Source organism: Callospermophilus lateralis, chromosome 14, assembly GCF_048772815.1.
Source record: "Callospermophilus lateralis isolate mCalLat2 chromosome 14, mCalLat2.hap1, whole genome shotgun sequence".
In the NCBI taxonomy this organism is placed as follows: domain Eukaryota; kingdom Metazoa; phylum Chordata; class Mammalia; order Rodentia; family Sciuridae; genus Callospermophilus; species Callospermophilus lateralis.
In genome coordinates, this window is record NC_135318.1 from 96,009,264 (window position 1) to 96,027,947 (window position 18,684).

At 54.2% G+C, this 18,684-nt stretch overlaps 2 protein-coding genes across 2 annotated transcripts; both read right to left on the minus strand.

Annotated features, from left to right (window-relative positions):
* Nucleotides 1–1,118: 1,118 nt before the first annotated feature.
* Nucleotides 1,119–6,788, minus strand: Ankrd23 (ankyrin repeat domain 23). Its single transcript, XM_076833955.2, has 9 exons — nt 6,724–6,788; nt 5,165–5,311; nt 4,843–4,977; nt 3,746–3,871; nt 3,414–3,512; nt 3,229–3,327; nt 3,040–3,138; nt 2,819–2,917; nt 1,119–2,742 (listed from the first exon to the last, which is right to left on the minus strand). Exons 1-9 carry the CDS (start codon nt 6,748–6,750, stop codon nt 2,647–2,649), a joined length of 927 nt encoding a protein of 308 aa, XP_076690070.1. The 5' UTR covers nt 6,751–6,788; the 3' UTR covers nt 1,119–2,646.
* A 2,837-nt stretch (nt 6,789–9,625) lies between these two features.
* Ankrd39 (ankyrin repeat domain 39) lies at nt 9,626–17,612 on the minus strand. Its single transcript, XM_076833101.2, has 4 exons — nt 17,482–17,612; nt 13,477–13,580; nt 11,875–12,078; nt 9,626–10,000 (listed from the first exon to the last, which is right to left on the minus strand). The coding sequence occupies exons 1-4, from the start codon at nt 17,579–17,581 to the stop codon at nt 9,857–9,859; spliced, it is 552 nt and encodes a 183-aa protein (XP_076689216.1). The 5' UTR covers nt 17,582–17,612; the 3' UTR covers nt 9,626–9,856.
* Between the last annotated feature and the right edge of the window lie 1,072 nt (nt 17,613–18,684).

The window sequence follows — 18,684 nt, forward strand, 5'->3', positions numbered from 1 at the left end:
ATGGTTTTAATTTTGAGGAAGTCACTTATTTCTTTTTATGCATTGTGCTTTTAGTGTTATTTTAGTGTCAAAAATTCTTCACCTAGTCTGAGGCCCCAGAAATTGTCTGTTTTTTTTTTTTTTTAAGCCTATAGATGACCAATTGTTCTGGTACCCTTTGTTGAAAAGGCATCTACCTAGCCCCTACATACCTGTCCCTCTGCCAATACCATGTCTGTCCCTTGGTTTTTCAAATATTTTTTTTTAGTTCTCAGTGTATCTTTAATTAGCTGATTGATTGATTGATATGTGGTGCTGAGAATGAGCCCAGTGCCTCACACATGCTAGGCGAGTGCTCTGCACTGAGCTCCAGCCCCTATGTAGTGAGTCTTAAAATCAGTAGATTAGTTGTTCCTCCCACTTTGTTCTTTTTCAAACTGTTTTGGTTATACATTTTTCTTAAGAATTTGAGAATAACCTTGTTTACATCTAAAAATATTGCCAAGATAAACCTGTACGTCAACTTGGGGAGAACTGACGTCTTGACTGTGTTGTATCTTTTGGTCCATGAACATGGTATATTTTTCCATTTATTTAACTTCTGTTTTGGAGATTTCAGCATCTTTCCCTGCATGTTTTATTAGCTTTAAACCCAAGTATTTAATTTTTCTAAACAGTGGTACTGTTTTTAATTTGTATTCACAAGTTCATTGCTGTTATGCAGAAATAGGGGTTTGTAAGTTTCTGATGTATCCTCAGATTTTGATGTACTCCCTCATCTTCTAGGTGGGTGTATCTGGTTAGGTAGACTCCTGGGGATTTCCAGTGTGTATAGACAAGCCAGTCGTCTACTGATATGCAGGGTTTCTGACCTAATGATTTTTTAAAGCCTCCCCTGGTGATTTCTAATAAGCAGCTGAGGCTGAGAACCACTGCTCTTTGATCCGGTCCATCAATGAGCCGAGATGCTCTGACAGCAAGACCCATGTGCATGGACCCCACACAAAGTCCACTCTGCACCTGGTGGCCTGTCTCAATGTCAGGCCTGCGTTGTTACAAGGCTTGAATTTGCTGCTAAGGTTGACAAGGCCTTGGGGCCCTGCCAGGCAGTCCCTGGTGCCCAAAAAAGACAAGTAGGCTACGGTAGGTCATCAACCAATTTAATGAACAAAAAAATACTGATGTGTATAAAAAGTCATTTTTGTCTGTCACTTAGTGTCCTCATTTTCTAGATGAGGAGTTGTCATTGCCATGGTCTACAGCGCCTGATCTGCCCACAGCACCAGCATCTGGGCGTGCGCTGGCTGTCACCACAGGGCAGGAGCTGCCCGTGGAACGGTGTGGCCCCGGGGGGCTCTAGTCAGCCTTTCACAAGTATCATAGTCTTGTTCTTGGCCTGAGAAGGCCACCAAAGTTAAAGTCAAAATAACTGCTGCAGAATGTCTGCCCTGAGAGGTCAACCCAGGACTGTGAGGAGGCCAGGCATTGTCCCAGCCCTTCCCTCAGCCTGTGGCTCCCAGTTGAGGGCAGGGCTCCCTAGGACCCGCTTTCTGGCATTAAGGAGCCAGCCCTGCCAGCGCTCAGGCCCACCCTGGGGAACTTGGAAACACGTACCGCCAGAGGGAAGAGCCCTGGGAGCTTGGGGGAAGGGGCCCTGGTGGCCACCAGCTGGCAGGTGGGGATGCAGCCGCTGGCACGTCCCGTGGAAGAGCACAGGGCTCCTCAGCATGCACTCCTGTGGGGATGAGCAGGGTGGATGCGGCTGCAGGCCTGGTCTGGCCTCTCCAGGACCAGGGGCGGGAGAGCCTCTGGCATGAGGGTTGCGGGCCACCGCCCCAAGAGTTGGGTGGGCCACAAGCAAGCCCCAGTGCCCAGGCTCTCTGGCCCATGCGGAGGGCCACTGGCCAGCCGCCAATGCTGCGCTGCGCAGGCAGGACCCAGGGGGCCCTGAGGCAGAGGGCACAGGTCCCCCAGGACTGTGGCTCCAGCACCTCAGCCTTCGGCTTCTGAGCAACCCGGCGGGTGCTGGTGTCTGCTCTGCGGGGCGTCGCCCTGCTGAGGGGCCCTGCAAACCACCAGAACCCGCCTCCAGAGTCCAGAAGACCTGAGGTGCCTAGAGCCACTGTGGACCCTACCAGGGTTGCTGCTGATAGGACCCAGGCCCCGGGAGACCCTGCCGGATGCCTGCCGGGCTGGCTCGGTGGCCTCTCCTGTGTCCTGGGTGCAGCTGCTGGCCACATCTGAATCACCACCTGCAGGAGACTGGCCCTGGTGGAAGGCAAAAGCCAGGCTCCTGCTCTGGGGACAGTGGACACTGAGGAGGCCTGATGCCCAGTCCTGGTAGCTGGGCCAGGGCCCGTTGGCTTCCACCCCACCCTAGGCTCCGCTGCCCTCCTGCCCTCGCCTGGACCGCAGCTCGCAGCTGTCTGTGGTCCTCTGCCTCTGTCCTTCTCAGCCTCAGTCCTTCTCAGCCCCAGCCCTAGTGGGGGACGCAGCAACCCTGCCACAAGCCGGGGTCTCTCCGCCTATAGAGCTCTGACTGCCCCTCAGCTCTGACAGGAAGCAGAGCCCTGAGGGGGGTCGCCACTGAAGGCGAGGCCCGCAGAGCACAGATGCAGGGAGAGGGGAACGGAGTGGTGGCTGTGAGGGACCCGCAGGTCCCGGGCCTCAACACCGGGTGCGGGGATGCCCCACATGGGCCTGCAGCGCTTCCCGGATGCCTCGCTGCCAGTCTCGTGCCAGCTGCACCGGCGTCAGGGAGGCCTAGGGACAAGGACACCAGGTCAGTCCTCCCTTTCCCCCAGCCCCGGGCGCAGGCCGCCACCCCGCGGGGACTCACCGTGTTCTGCACGGCCAGCTTGGCCCCATAGAGCAGCAGCAGTTTCATGGCCTTGTAGTGGCCGTGCCGCACGGCCTCGTGGAGCGCTGTGTCCCCTTCCTGTGGAGAGACGGAGGTCCCACTCGTGCCCTCACCCGTGGGCCCTCAGCAGGGTGGCAGGGGCTGTGACCGAGGGGACAGCGCCCCTGGTCTGCTGCAGGCTGCCCAGCCGCTGTGCCTACCTTGTCCTGGGCGTCAACGAGGGCTCCACACTCGATGAGGTGCTCCAGGCAGTTGGAGTGGCCCGTGCGCACGGCCACGTGGAGGGGGGTGCTCCAGATCTAGGAGGAGAGGGGCTCAGTGCCACGTCTAGCCTGGTGGCCTCCTAGCTTCTCTAACAGGCCACCCAGAGCAGGCCCTTGCTCCCTCACCTTGTCCCGCGCATTGACCCGGGCGCCCTGGTTAAGCAGCAGTTTGAGGATGTCCAGGTGACCTCCTCGGCAGGCCCAGAACACAGGAGTCCTGTCCAGCTGTAACACAGAGGCCCCAAAGCTCTCAGACCTGCGGGGACGCTGCGCAGAGCATTGGCAGTGAGGAGCAGCCTCCCGGGACTCACCAAGTCCCGAGCATCCACGGTGGCACCGGCCGCCAGCAGCTTGCTCACCAGTTGGAGGTGACCCTTCAGACAGGCCCAGTGCAAGGCTGTGCGGTGCAACTGGGGCAGAGATGGGGTTAGGAGGGTGCAGCCACCCAGAGCACCCACCTGTTGCTCAGAGGAGGTCCCCAAACACTCGCCCATCCTGCCATCAGCAAGGGCTTCTCCCTCCCAGCTCAGGACGCCACTGGTTCATGCCCCGAAGACAAGCTCTGTGGTCCCAGGCCAGGGCTGGGACCACAGTGTGACACTCCTGCTCGGACAGGTGCCACAAGCCCTCACCCACTGCACACCTTGTCGTGGGCATTGGGGTCCCCTCCGTCGGTCAGGAACTTGTCAATCAGGGCTTCCTGGTTCTCAGCAGCTGCCTTCAGGAACATCTCCAGGTCCACAGGCTCCAGCTGGGCCTGGGGCTGCGACTGGGTGAGGGGAAGGACAAGACCAAGTCACTCCCCAGACCGTAGGCACCCGTGACCACAGTGTCACCAATGATTCCTGGACCGCTGAGGACCAGTACACCATTGCCCTGTGCAAGTAGTTCTCCTCAGTCTCCCCCTGAAATTCACATGTTGCTGGCACGGTGGCACATGCTACGATCCCAGCTACTCGGGCTGGGGCGGGAGGGTCACAGGCTTGAGGCCGATCTGCATCTTAGCCAGATCCTGTCTCTAAGGATAGAAAGCGCTGGTGATAAGCTCAGTGGCAGAGCGCTTGCCTAGCACACGTGAGGCCCTGGCTGCCAGCCCCAGCACTGGGTGGGGACGGGGAGACTGAAGTCCTCACCCCTATACCTATAAATGTGACTTTATTGGAAACAGGATCCTTGCAGATATAACTAGCTAAGATGAGGCCCCTTCCAGTGTGACTCGTGTGAAGGGTAGCCCTGTTCCAGTATGGCTGGTGTCCATCTTTGTTTATTTATTGGTCCCAGGGGTGCCACATCCTCACTGAGCCACATCCTCAGCTGTTTTCTTATTTTGAGACAAGGTCTCACTGAGTTGCTCAGGCTGGCTTTGAACTCACAATTCTGCCTCAACCTCCTGAGTCACTGGGATTATAAGGGTATGCCACTGTGCCCAGCTATTGGTGTCCCTTTAACAAGGGACATTTGGACCCGGGGAGGAAACCACCTGAGGAAGGGATGTTGCGTGTGCAGGCCAGGGAGTGCCAGAGAGCCACAGCCGGAGCTGGGGCAGAGCCTGCAGAGGAAGTTACATGGCTTGAGTCCCCAGTTGCCCTAGAAAGCCAACACGGCTCCAGCGTGGAGTCCACGTGGCTCCTGGTGGCCCCAGTACTACTCTTCCCCAAGCACCCCCCACCCAAGGACAGGGGCCTCCGCTTCTGGACCTGAGCCCCGGGCCCTTGTGGCCTCCCAGACCCGACTTCTCACCTTAGCCACGGGCTCAGGTTCCCTGGGGGGGACTCTGCGTCTCAGTCTCAGTCGCTTTTCTTTCCGTCTTTGAACTAAGTTTTCCAAGTCAGCCACGGTCTCCAGGTTCAGTCTGGAGCTGTTGAATCTTTCCAGCTGGGGTGGGAAGTGGGCAGAAGGCGAGGCCAGGCCAGCCATCAGCCTGTGGCTGGGGCCCTGGGGCAGCCTCTTGGTTGGTGTGGTCCTGGGCTGCTCTGCCCAGAGAGACAGCACCAGCCTGGCCCCCAGGCCATTGCTGCCCCACTGCCCAACCTGGACTGGCCACCCCGCCAACAGCACTCACTTTCCTCCTCTTCTCTTCTTCCAATTTTTGCTTCTCCCGGGCCACGGCCTCTTGGAGTCCCAGCCTCCAGTCAGTAGGCCAGCCTCCAGGATCAGGAACTTCAGGCCCAAATCCCAACGTTTTCCCTTCGACCCTCTCTCCGCTCACCTGCAGGACAGGATGTGGGTGAGCAGCCCGGGAAACCCAAGGGAGGAACCCACAGGAAGCCTGGTGCAGGACCTGGGAGACCCTGACCAGCCGAGCTGGGAGTCAGCCTGACCCTTCCTTTCCGAAGCTCCCTGGCGCTCTGGAGCATGGCAAACTCTGACCCCTGTGGTCAAACTCCACACCCACTGTGGCAACCACAGGCAGCGGAGGCCAGGGCCCAACTGGCCGCTGCCTCCCCTGTCCTGCTCAGCAGCCTGCAGGGGTTTGGGGCATGTGGCCACCTCTATTTATAGTCCTGGGCCGTGTCCAGGAGCCCGGGGCAGATGACACCTTAGCTTCCCTCTTGGGCTATTGTCCCTAGATTCCTACCAGCTTGTGCTACATTGTCACCTGACCCCAAAATTCTAAACCCCTGGGCTCAGCTCTCTGCCTTTGGTGAAGCTGTTTCTACCTCAGTAAAAGGGGCTCAGACCAGCATTTCCCAAGGGCACGGAGATGACCCCAGCTGCCGGGAGCTGGGTTGCGCTGAGGAGCGCGTGGGGTGGGGAGAAGGGCAGGGTGACAGGACAGCAGCTCAGGGCTTCCAGCCAGCACAAACACATGCCCTTCTGAGGCACCTGCCAATGTAACCTTCCCTGGGCCCTCCAGGCCCCTCCTGGCAGGGGCTATGCCAGGCGGGGGCCACTGGCTGACCACGGTCCTGCCGGACAGCATACCATTCTGGGCCTCACACCCTCTATAACTGACATCCTGAAGTGTCATTTCTCTCTGTCTAGAGCTCACACAGCCCCCCTCCCCCATACCCTCTGGACATTTCCAGAGCAAAGGCCATCAAGGTGCTTGTACTAAAGGAACGCCTCGCTACCCCTGTGTCTTCTGCAGTCACCTGGCACTTCCTGTTCTGCCACCCAGTTCAGGGCAAACTCACTAAACTCAGGCTGGGGGTGCAGCTCTGTCTAGGTGCTTGCCTAGACTGTGAGGCGTCACAAAACACCAAAAAGACTCAGGATGAGGCAGGAGGGTCTCAAAGTTTGAGGCCAGTTTGGGCAACTTAGCAAGACCCTGTTTCTAAGAAGAAAAGGGCTGAAGATGTAGCTCAATGGTAAATCGCTCAGGTTCAATCCCAGGACCAAACCATCAAACCAACCAACCAACCGACCAACAAAAACCCCCAACAAACGTCAGCAATCTCAAGGGTTTTCATGTCCACCATCGCCCAACCTCTGCCCGCTGTCTCCCTGTCCTGCCCTGAAGCCCCTCAGCACCTCGCATGAGAACCAGGCAGAGACCAGGAGAGAACCCAGGCCTCCTTGTCCTCCCCGACCCTCAGACCATGAGAAGAGCTGCCACCCTCCAGCCAGCAGGTGCCATTCTGCTGGGACAGTCTGCCCCCCACCCCACCGCGTCCTCACCAACTGCTGAATGCTGACGAAGTCCATGGTCCCCCCTGCTCTCCACACCCCGAGTGAGGGGAGCGCGCAGCTCAGCCCTTTTATAAGAGAGCCGAGGCCTGGGGGCGGGGAGGACAGGCTTGTGCCAGGACCAGATGACTCTGGAGGGCTGTCACACTCACCAAAATATCAGCCTGGGACTGTGGCCCATGGAGGGCAAGAAAAGGTGCAGCCAGGAGCTGAGTCGGCCACCTCCTAGACAGCCACTGCCCTGCACCTGCCACACCCACGTTCCAGGGAGCCCAGGCCCCAGCCCAGAGCTGGGGGACGTTCCCCACTCTTCTGGTCCAGAGCCCACTTGTGAGGAGCCCAGCCCCAGCCTCCTGTTGTGTCTGGGTGCCTGGGCACCAACCCAGCTGCCCCCGCGCAAGGCCAGAGTCCTCCCAAAACCTCAGGAGGGACAGGAGCAGAGGCTGACCTACTGCCTCAGGAATCCCTGTGGCCTCTCCAAGAGGGACCCAGGTCTCACACGGTGGCCCAGTCTGCCAGTCTCAAGGCCACCCTTCCTTCTCCGTCCCTCCCTCACCTCAGCTGACAGCCCATCACCAGGAGGCGGTCATCAGTCCTCTGCCCGGTAGAAGTCCTCCATGCCCCCAGGCAGGACCCACCGGACACTCTTGGGACATGGCGTGAGGACTGATGACCGCCAGGAGGGGCTGAGGCTGCAGGTTCTAATTAGCAGGTGACCCTGAGACCCCGCTGCCAGGTCAAATGTCCTACATCTCCTTCAGAAGCCACGTGTGCCCTTCGCCCAGCTGTGCTGAACTCTGCTTTGACCTTTGAAAGGAAACCAGATAGCTGGTAAATAAGGCTCCAGAACCAGAGCCACACCATCAGAGGTGACCAAAACAGGAAGAAGGAGCTGTGGCCGAGGAGGCCCTGTGGTCCCAAGGCTGCAGAGGCCTTGGGGGAACTGGGGAAACCCAGAGCTTCTAAAGGACCCGATTCTGAGGCCTGGGGGTGTCTTCTTTCGACAAACTCTCCAGGGTCTGAGGAGGGAAGGGCTTCCCAGGGCAGAGCCAGGGCAGGCAGGAAGTCAGATGCCAGCTGTGCCCTCTGCAGTCCACTTGGCCTCCACCTCCTGCGACAGCAGGGGACAGGGCGTCCGAGCCAACAGGATTCACCTGAAGTCCTCAGCAGAAAGCCAGTCCACCCTCTGAAACTAATGGCTCTGTCATCAAGATCCCCAGCGCTAACTTTGAACAGATTGTTCCTTACAGAAAATCCAAACGTAAAGCCCAAGTCCCCCTGATGAGCCCCTCCTGCCTCGGTGGCCCAGGGAAGCCATGGTGCTGGCTCAATGCACGCCTCTGCCTTCCTCTGTGTCTCATGTCCTGTTGTTCCTAGAGACTCTGTGCCGTGGACACACCAGCACACACCACACTCCATGAACATGCCCCTGCCCCATGGGCACCCTGGGTAGCACCCTTTCTCCTGAACACCCAGGTTCTCATGCCCTGCTGCTGTTTGCTGCTGTTGTTGTGTTTTCTCTACAGTGCCGGGACTGACCCCAGGGCCTTGCACGTGCAGGCCAGCGCCACGGCTCTCTGAAAAGGCCTCTGTAGACAGACATTTTTTTTAAAACTTTTATTTATTTTATGTGGTGCTGAGGATCAAACCCAGGGCCTTGCACATGCAAGGTGAGCGCTCTATCACTGAGCCACAACCCCAGCCCGAAAGACATCTTTTAACCATGGAGGAATCTCTCTAAGTAGGCACAGAGAAATCAGATTATTGGCCCTGCTCATTTTATTTAAATAGATTTTACCAAATTGCCATCCACAGTGACTGTACCAGTTCCTATGAACAGATACCAACAAACACAAGTGACAATATGAAAGAAAATAAAAAATTAATGTAAGCCGGGTGCAGTGGCGTACACTTGTAATCCTTGTGGCTCTGGAGGCTGAGGCAGGAAGACTTCGAGTTCAAAGCCAGCCTCAGCAACGGTGAGGCACTAAGCGAGACCCTGTCTAAATAAAATACAAAATAGGCTGGCTCAGTTAGTTGAGTGCCCTTGAGTTCAATCCCGGGACACCCCCCCAAAAAAGGCATATATGCAAAACAGTGTCAATATCAGAATATAAACAACTCCTACGAATATAAAGAAAAAAAAATTAGCTGGTTGTGGTGATGCTTGCCTATAATCCCAAAGACCCAGGAGGCTGAGGCAGGAGGGTCACAAGTTCAAGGCCAGCTTCAGCAAATTAGTGAGACCCTATCTCAAAGTAAAAAAGGGCTGGGGGTGTAGCTCAGGGTAAAGTACCCCTGAGTTCAATCCGCCCGCCCCCGACCAAAAAAAAAATTTTTTTAATGGGCACAGGCAGGCAGTTCAGAGACAGGTGTGCAAGTCTCGCCAGTAATTAGCAATGCAAAACAAACGGAGCCAAGGAACCTTCCTACCCCCTGGATCACCAGGGTTAGTGAAATTGTTTTATAAAAGCCAGTGTGGACAAAGCTTTGGAACTGGGCACTCTTGTAAGCTGTGGCAGTGTGCCAGGCCCTCAGATGCGTCCCCCAGATTCACCTGCTCAGTCCCCAGAGCCACCCTGAGGATGCTCTCCTCTGATCCTCACCTCACAGCCCTGGAAACTAGAGCCCTACAGGTAACGTGGCTGTGCCAAGATCCCTCGGCGGCTCTATCATCAAGATCCCCAGTGGCTCCATCACCTCGTCAGGTTTTCCTCTAGGGTTCACCTGGTTTTGGGGGTTTCATTTTTGAGACAGGGTCTTACCAAGTTGCTGAGGCTGCCCTCCAAGTTGTCATGTCCCAGCCCCCCAAGTTGCTGAGGTCACAGGCGAGCAAGCCCCAGCTAGTTTTGTTTTGATATTAAGGTCTTTCATTCTTGGAATTCACTTTGAATGAGGTAAGGATACGAGTTTATTTGTTTCCAGATGAGTGGCCGTTCACGTGACAGCAACGTAGAATATGCTCCTCTGTCCAGGCGTCCACACTTCTAGCCACACCTCCCCCGGCCACACAGGCTCTCGGGGTCTCAGCCACAGCTTCCTGCCCGCAGCGTGGGTGCTGGGCAAGGCAGGGGCCTGGACAGCTGTCAGAGTCCCTCCAAGGGCGGCCTGATGCAGGGGGGCCTCAGCTGGCCAGCAGGCCACGCAGGTCGCTGTTGCAGGGCAGCAGGTCGCAGGCCAGCCGTGCCTTCCGGTCGCGCACAGCCTTCAGAGCAGGGCTGTGCTGCAGCAGTAGGCAGCAAATGTCCACGTGCCCCTTCTCGGCTGCCTGTGGAGACAGGGGTTTCAGAAGGGCTCCTTGGGCCTGTGCCTGGCTCCATTTCCTCTCACTCCTACAAGGCCTGGAAATGGAGACGCTGCTGAGGTCCCTAATTCCCACCAACCCAAGGACCTGTATGTGCCTGGTGGGGTGCCCAGCCTGTTATTCTTCTTGCTTCCTTTGCCAAGGCCACTCTTGTTTGGACAGACTTGCTCATTAAGAACAAGAACAGAACCTTGAATCTGCAGGCATCTCCAGCCAGGCGCTGGGAGCCTGGGCAGAGAACATAGACACAGCCCTAACCAGGAACAGAAATGAGCAGGGAAACGGGGGGCCCAGGCCCCACTTTCTGTGTCGCGTTCCTCACAACTAAAACACTCAGAGTCACTCCAGGGGAACTGGGCTGCACGAAATAACCACACAAGAGAGGAGATACCTTTTTCTTTGGGGTTCTGTAATGGCTCCTCTGACCTTAAGGGTCCGCAGAGAGAGAGAGAGAGAGAGAGAGAGAGAGAGAGAGAGTGCTGACATCTTTTATTGAGGAGAAGCCATTCAAATGAGGCAAGGGGTCAGTTTCAGGGGATTGAGTCCAGCTTCCTGATGTCTGCTGTCGGCAGGTTGACTGACATCTAGGAAGGCCCCACCCAAAGGCAGAGCAAGAGAAGGGACACACAGGGGGCATTTCCCAAACAGGGCAAAGGGGTGATATCACAAAGGAGCAGCTGAGGGTAGCTTAATCCATGGGGTGACACACCACGTCTGAAGGTCACTGTGAGATGTCTAGGTCACTGTGAGATGTAGTGACAGTCAAAGCCTCTCGGCTCCAGGACGGAAGGTCATTCAGAGTGGCTGTCCACATTTCTCCTTTTCTGAGACAGAAAACCCTCTTCTAAACATCGCTATCTAACCTACCTCCTCCAAAAGACAACAGAGGTCAGTGATTCACATTAATGATCTCATTTAGCCTTCACTGACCCTCAGGAACCATGTTAATCCCACTTTACAGAGGAAGAAACATAAGCTGATATAAACTAAGCAACTTGCCCAAGGTCACAGAGCAGCCTGGGACCCTAAGCCAGGTGGGTCTGGCTTTAGAGTTTGAGCTCTTCCCACTCAACCCCAGTGCTGGGGGTGGAACCCGGGGCCTGACGCATGTCAGGCAAGTGCTCTGCCACTGAGCTAAATCCCCAACCCCAGTCCTTTTTGTATTTTATTATAGACAGGGTCACAGTAAGACGCTTAGGACGTCTTGAAGTAGCTGAGACTGGCTTTAAACTTGTGATCCTCCCGCCTCAGCCTCCTGAGTGGTTGGGATTACACCCTGGCAGTTTGGCTCTGGGCTTGGGAAGAGAGCTTCTGGAGACTGCAAAGAGGGCAGGGCTTGATGAGACTCTGGAAACCACTGCTCTGGTGGGAAAACCAGGGTGGAGACAAGAGGTGAATGGGTTCACATACTCGGGCCTCTCGCTGAGACCCCTCTGCAAGACACACGAGAACTGCCTGGAGGGGGCACCCGGAGACCAGGGGCAGACCCTTGGCTTCAGGCTCTTCCCCACAAGAACAGGCGTTTCTGGTCAAAGGAGTTTAATGGAACCACCGTGGCTGTGAGCTGAAATGGGCTGCCAAGCAGGGAGGGGGGAGTGTCAGAAAAGCACCCCTCAGGGCACCACAGGACAGAGAGCTGAGCACCCGGCCCATGTCCGTTGTGTGCACAGGAAAAAGGCTGGGAAATCGCGCTGATCCTTGGGAGTCGGCACGCACTGAGGCTTCAGGTGCTCTTCATTTCCTCTACGCTTTCCCGTTCCCCATGTTTTCTACAGTGAACAAGTCGTTAACCTTTATAATAAGAAAAAGCGAGTTCCACAAGTGGCAGAGGGACGCACCTTGTGAAGACTGGTCATGCCATCGTCGTCCACCAGCTGGGGGTTGGACCCATGTGCGAGCAGCAGCCGGGCAACCTCAGTGTGCCCGCAGTAGCTGGCCCGGTGCAGTGCAGTGGCGCCCCCGTGGGTCTGGGCATCGCACTTGGCCCCGCTCTCCAGCAGGAACTGACAGACAGCATAGTGCCCATTGCGGCTGGCGTAGTGCTGCAAGGACAGAGGCCGTGGCTAGGCAGCAGGACCCAGGCAGGTGACAGGGTGGTGGGGGAGACACGGGCTCTGCAGCAACGGGGGCCCAATTTAGGGACCACCTACTACTGCGCTGCTGGGAGCCATCAGCCAAGTAGGTATGACAAATTCCTTGCCAGCTTACTCCCATGCTGTCTGTGGAAGGACTTCTGAAAGGTGACCTTGCTCAAGGACCAGGGCAGTTTAGCATAATAGGAGATTAGGGTGTTCCCCCTTTAGAATAGGGCAGTTTAGCATAATAGGAGATTAGGGTGTTCCCCCTTTAGAATAGGGCGTATCCTGCTGCTGAGTTCCTCTTGAGTGCTTAGGGTCAGACAGTATATTTTGGGAGACAGAAGCCCGTGCGGAGTGGATTTGGGCAGAGAACGTGGATTCCCCCAGAGCGTGTTTGTAGACGGCCGGTGTGAGTTCGGGAATAAAGAATTGCTGTTTGAATCTACAAGCTGTGTGGAGACTCGTGATTTGTGCCCAGCCAGAGACTGCGGCACTGCGCATCCTAGCATCAGTTTTCATTCCCACCTCATAAGATGGTCATGAAAATAAAATGAAATACCTGATGTAAAGCTCTTAAACTAATTAAAACATCCAGATTCACATGATGCTTAAAAAAGAAACTTTGCAGCTAGACATGGTGGTGCACACCTGTAATCCTAGTGACTTGGGAGGCGGAGGTAGGAGGATTGTACATTTGAGGCCAGCCTCAGCAATTTAGTGAGGCCCTATAAGCGACTTAAGACCCTGTCTCAAAATAAAAAAAAAAATTCAAAAAGAAAACTGGAGATATGCTCAGTAGTTAAGTATCCCCAAGTTCAATACCCAGTACCAAAAAACAAACAAACAAGAAGCTTTGCTGAAATACAGGGAACATAAAATGTCAGTCACCTTTCCATCACTGTGACAAAGATAATCAGCTTAATAAGGGAAGTTTGGCCTGGGGCGGAGCTCAATGGTAGAGCATTGGTGTGAGGCCCTGGGTGTGACCCCTGGCAACACAAAAACAGTAATAACAAGAATAATGACAATGACAATGAAAAGATATACTCTGGCTCAGCCGAGGAGGTGTCGGACCTTGGTTGGCTGGCCTGCTGCTTTTGGGCTGGTGGCAGTCAGCACACCATGGGGGTGGGTGCAGGCACGTAAAGACACTTACCTTGTGGCATCTGGAGAGGACAGACAGGAAGGGCACCCCCCCATGACCTCACCTCCTTCCCTAGGGCCACTTCCTACAGGGTCCCCCCCTCCTAGGAGCACTGAAGGCTGGCCTCTAGGGGACACTTAACCACACTGGGGCAGTGAAGATACAAGGTAAACCCGCTCCCCTCCTCTCTCCTCTGGCCCTGTGCTCCCCAGGCTCACCAGGGCAGTGTAGCCAGCAGAGTCCGGCTGGCTGGGGTCTGTGGACTTCTGGATGAAGTGCTTCACTCGGTTCAGGTCTCCATTCAGGGCTGCCGACCAGATTCCTGCAGAAAGACAGCCATGGTACTAAGCAGGGCCCATGACAGGATTTCTTAGCATTTCCGCTATTTTTTTTTTTGTACTGGGGATTGAACCCAGAGGCACTTAACCACTCAGCCACATCCCCAGCCCTTTGATTTTTATTTTGCTAAGTTTCTTAGGGTCTTGCTAAGTTGCTGAGGCTGGCCTCAAACTTGTGATCTTCCTGCCTCAGGCTCTTGAGTCTCTTGAGGTTACAGGTGTACATCATTGTGCCTGGTTGAAACCTGAAACTTTTGAGTGCCAACAGGACATCACAAGTGGAAAATTCTACACATGATTTCACATAATGGTTTGCAGTGAAAACAGGCCTAATAAGAATATTGTATGAAATTACCTTCAGGCTAAAAAGAATAAATTTTTTTTTTTAATTACCTTCAGGGCTATGTGAATAAAGTTTATGTGAAAGAAACATAAGTGGATGTTGTGTTTAGACTTGGATCCCATTCCCAAAATATCTTAAATATTTGCAAATATTCCAAAATCAGAAAAAAAAAAATCTCAAAATCTGCAACACTTCTGGTCCCAAGTATTTGGGATAAGGGATGCTCAACTTGTACTTACTATGCACAAGTACTGTTGTAGGCACTACGGGTCAGCTGACAAAATAACCCTAATCCCTCCTACACACAATGTTTGGCTTTATGGAACTTTTCTTTCTTCTTTTTTCTTTGGTGGTGGTACTGGAGATTGAACTCAGGGGTGCTCTACTACTGAGCTATACCCCCAGCCCTTTTTAAACAGGGCTTCATTATATTGCCCAGGTTAGCCTGGAACATGAAATCCTCCTGCCTCAGCCTCTGGAGTCAATGAGATTACAGGCATGCATGATACTACAGAGTAATTACACTCTAATTACAGGAGAAAGATGAAAATAATATGTGTATATATGTATATATATATATATGTTTATATACCTTATATATAGGAAGCATAATCTGCTATACACCTATGTTCATAAACTATACATATAATCATGTATGTACCTGAATACATAGTATTCTGTATACTTGGTAAGTCAGGTTGTGCTAAGTGCTCTGAAGAAGAGAGGGAAGGGCTGTATGCAGTGGGTAGGGATGGCCTCTCTGATGAGGTAACACAGGAACAAACAAAGGAAATGAGAAAAGGCACTACTTGAATAGATGCATGAAGAAATAAAAGCAGAAGAAACTCCCCCCCAAAACCAGATACCCTGACCTATGCAACTTGGAGGTACAGGACCTAAATCTTCATTATTCCCCAGTTAAGAATATTATATATGGGGCTGGGGCTGGGGCTCAGGGGTAGAGCACTTGCCTAGCATGTGTGAGGCACTGGGTTTGATTCTCAGCACCATGTATAAATAAAGGAACAAAATAAAGGTACATCATCAACTAAAGAAACTTTTTTAAAAAGAATATTATATACAGAGATTTATCAAATTAGTGCACATACAAACGTGGCATATGAATCCCACTATTATGTATATTTATAATGCACCAATTTAAAAAAGTTAAGTTGAGTGTGGTGGCACATACCTGTAATCCCAATAACTCAGGAGGCTGAGGCAGGAAGACCGGGAGTTCAAAGCCAGCCTCAGCAACTTCGTAAGGCCCTAAGTAACTTAGTAAGCCCCTGTCTCCACATAAAAATAAAAAGGGCCTGGGAATATAGCTCAGTTGGTAGAGGGCTTGCCTCGCATGCTCAAGGCCCTGGGTCCCATCCCAGCACCACAAAGTAAATAAATAAACAAAAAGGTCTGGAAATGTAGCTCAGTGGTAGAGTGCTCCTGGGTTCAATCTCCAATACCAAAAAATAAAAATTAAAATAGAAACAAAAAATACAGAGAACATTTAAAAGTTATCAAAAAGAAAAGATCATCATGCATCAAAGACCAACAATCAGATTTACAGTAGACTTAACAATTGTTGCAGATACAAACAGATAAATAATAATATTTCCAAAGGACTAAGGGAAAAAACCAAACCTGTCAACCTTGAATTTTATGCATAGCTAAGCTATCACAAGTGTAGGGGAAGGAACAGACAGCATCTTCCCTGAAAACACTATCAAGCAGCTATTAACTATGTACTTTTGGCGACACATGGTGGCACATACCTGTAACCCCAGCAGCTCAGGAGGCTGAGACAGGAGGATTGCAAATTCAAAGCCAGCCTCAGTAACTTAACCAGGCCCTAAGCAACTGAGCAAGACCCCGTCTCTAAATAAACTATAAAAAAGGGCTGGGGTGCTGGGGTTGTGGCTCAGCGATAGAGCGCTTGCCTAGCAGGTGTGAGGCCCTGGGTTAGATCTTCAGCACCACATAAAAATAAATAAAATAAAGGTATTATGTCCAACTACAACTAAAAAATGTTTATTTTTTTTTAAAGGGCTGGGGATGTGGCTTAGTAGTTAAACACCCCTGGGTTCAATCCCCAGTACAAAAAAAAAAAAAAAAAAAAGTATTTCTGAAAGAAGAAAAATGAACCCAGAGAAAAGATACGATTTGAAGGGGGAAAAATTCACACAACAAAATTGATAAAGATTTTATCATTGTGGGAAATAGAAAACAAATGAATACGCAAACAAAATGGTGTCAGGTATCAATAATGCTCTGAGGAGAGCAAGGTGACAGGTGTTTCAGAGCTACCTAGAGGGGAAGGGCCCTGCCTTGGACAGTGCAAGTTTTCTTTCTCAATAGCAGCACTGACCTTCTGGTGGGGAACATTCCTTGTGGTGGGGAGCTGATGTGGGCATCAGAGGATGTATACAGCACCCTTCCATGTAACAACCAAAAAATGTATCAGGAGGTACAACTGTCCCCTCTTGAGAACCCTAGAATAAAGTGTTCTGGGAGGGCCTCTATGAGGAGGTGACACGGAGCTGCCATGTGAAAACAAAGTACTAGATTGCCTAAATGTTGGAGAAGTTCACTCTAAGGAGATGGGACCGCAAGTGCAATGACCTTCATGGAAAAAGGTCTTGCATCTTTGAGAAACCAAAACAAGAATGGAGGAAAGCAAGGATGGGAACTGAGATGAGTGTGAGAAGTGGAGAAGGCGACATCAGCTCCAGACCTCTGTGGGCCACTATACGGAATCTGGATTTACCCTAAAAGCAACGGAAACTGCAATGATCTGGTTGAGTATTTTCAAAAAGTTTCTCCGCTGCTGGGTGGAGAGGAGAAAACGCTGAAGGAGCACGGGTGGCGGCAGGAGAGGTGGAGGATGCAGCAGGCGCAGGAGCCACTGCATGGCAATGGGGAAGTATGAATGCATGAGCGGCGGCAGCACCCAGCCACCACCTGGCGACAACGTTATTATGACTGCAGAACCTGCCTCTTCCAGGTGACACAGCACGCAGCACAGTGGTTCTGAACAGAAGAGGGACCTCGGCTCCCAGCCTTCCTTACTAGCAGCATGATCTCTGGACCATCTGGGGCCGGTAGGTGGGGACATGGCCACCTCGCGCTCTTTGCCACGGCAGGAGCTTCTACACCCGCCGGCACGGCGCGCTCGCCGGCTCAGCAGGGCCAAGTCCCCTCGCCGCGCGGTCCAGGCCTGACGCTCCATGCCCTCCAGGTGGGCACGATACCCCAGCAGAAGACTCTGGTCCTCTAACCCCTGAGCGACTGAGTCTCTCAGGTGAGGAGCCAGGCCCTGCCATGCCACTTGGGAAAGTTACGGAAACCAATGCCTCGGACTCCCCGGCTCCACGCGAGACCAGGTGTCCAGGGACGCGCCCGCGCCGGGGTCTGCAGTTCCCAGCAGCGCGGGGGCTGTGCGCCTGTCGCCCTGCTGCCCTTTGGCACCAGGCCCAGAAGCGCCGGGCTCGGTCCTTTGCCCCACATCCGTGCCGGCGGACTCTGGGGCCGCGCGGCCGCCTCACCCCTCTCGAAGTCCATCTCCTCCAGCGTCTGCTGCACGCCGGGCACCGCCACCGGACGTGAGCAGCAGTGTGAGTCCGCGAAGGGCCGCGGTGCCGCCATCCCAGCCTCGCTGTTCGCCAGCCAGGCCTCAGTGAGCCAGGAGGGCGGTCGCAGTGCCCACCCCGCCACCCCAATCTGACCAATCGGCGCCAGCGACTGTCTCCAGAGTGCCGTCCCTCTCCAGAGCTGACCAATGCAGTGTCTAGGCCTTTGCTCAAGAACCAATGCGGCGGCGGGGCGGGACTTGCTGCGCCGGGCCGCGCTCCGACGCCGCCGCGCGAGGGCGCGCGAGGCTAAGCGGTGGGCGGCGGAGTGGCGGTCTCGGGGCCGGGGCTGGACGCCAAGGGAGTGCCGGACGCCGCGGGGAGGGCGGGCAGCGCTGCCGCGCCTTGTAGGGTATGGGGACCAGGCGGCTGGCCCCCGCCAGCAGCTTTTGTCACGTTCTCCAGAACCCAGCCCTTTAGAGGCCTCGCCAGCTCTTTCCGTTACTGCCCTCGACCCACCCAGATCCCCACGGTAGCGGTCATCGGGCGCGCTCCGCGGTCCTTCACGCCTCCTTCCCCGCACCACCCATGCAAGCCGACCATGGGCGGCGCCGTGGCCGCCCGAAAGGCCCCGGATTCCGCCCCCCTTCCTTAAAAATCTATTAGGGAGCGGGTGACAACATGTTCTGCGCCTAGGTGCAGCCACGAGGGCAGAGCAGGGCAGGCCGGGGCCTCTGTTTCTTTCAGTCACCCCACACACACCTGAAGTGGAACCCGGCAGTGCTGTACCACCTAGCTGCACCTCCAGTCCTAAATATTTTTAAACAGGGTCTTCCTAAATTGCCCAGGCTGGCCTACAACCCGTGAGAATACCACCTGTCTGTCTTTTGAGTAGCTGGGATTGCGACCCTGAAATCAACCCTCGTGTGTCTCTCAAGAGATCCTCTGGGCTGTCATCGGCAGACCATGTGCTGAGTGTAGCACGCTTCTGATCTGGCCTTCTCAACCCACGCTCGTGGAGACCCAGGGCGCCAGCCTGATCAAGCAGTCAAGTGTGTAGGGAGACCTCGTTTGCACTGCCTTTCCACTGCCTCTGCTCCTGGGCGAGAGCGCGTTGTGTCTAAACCCGTCAGGAGCACTCAGAAATGAATCCCAAGCTAGGGCCCGTTATTTGTGGAA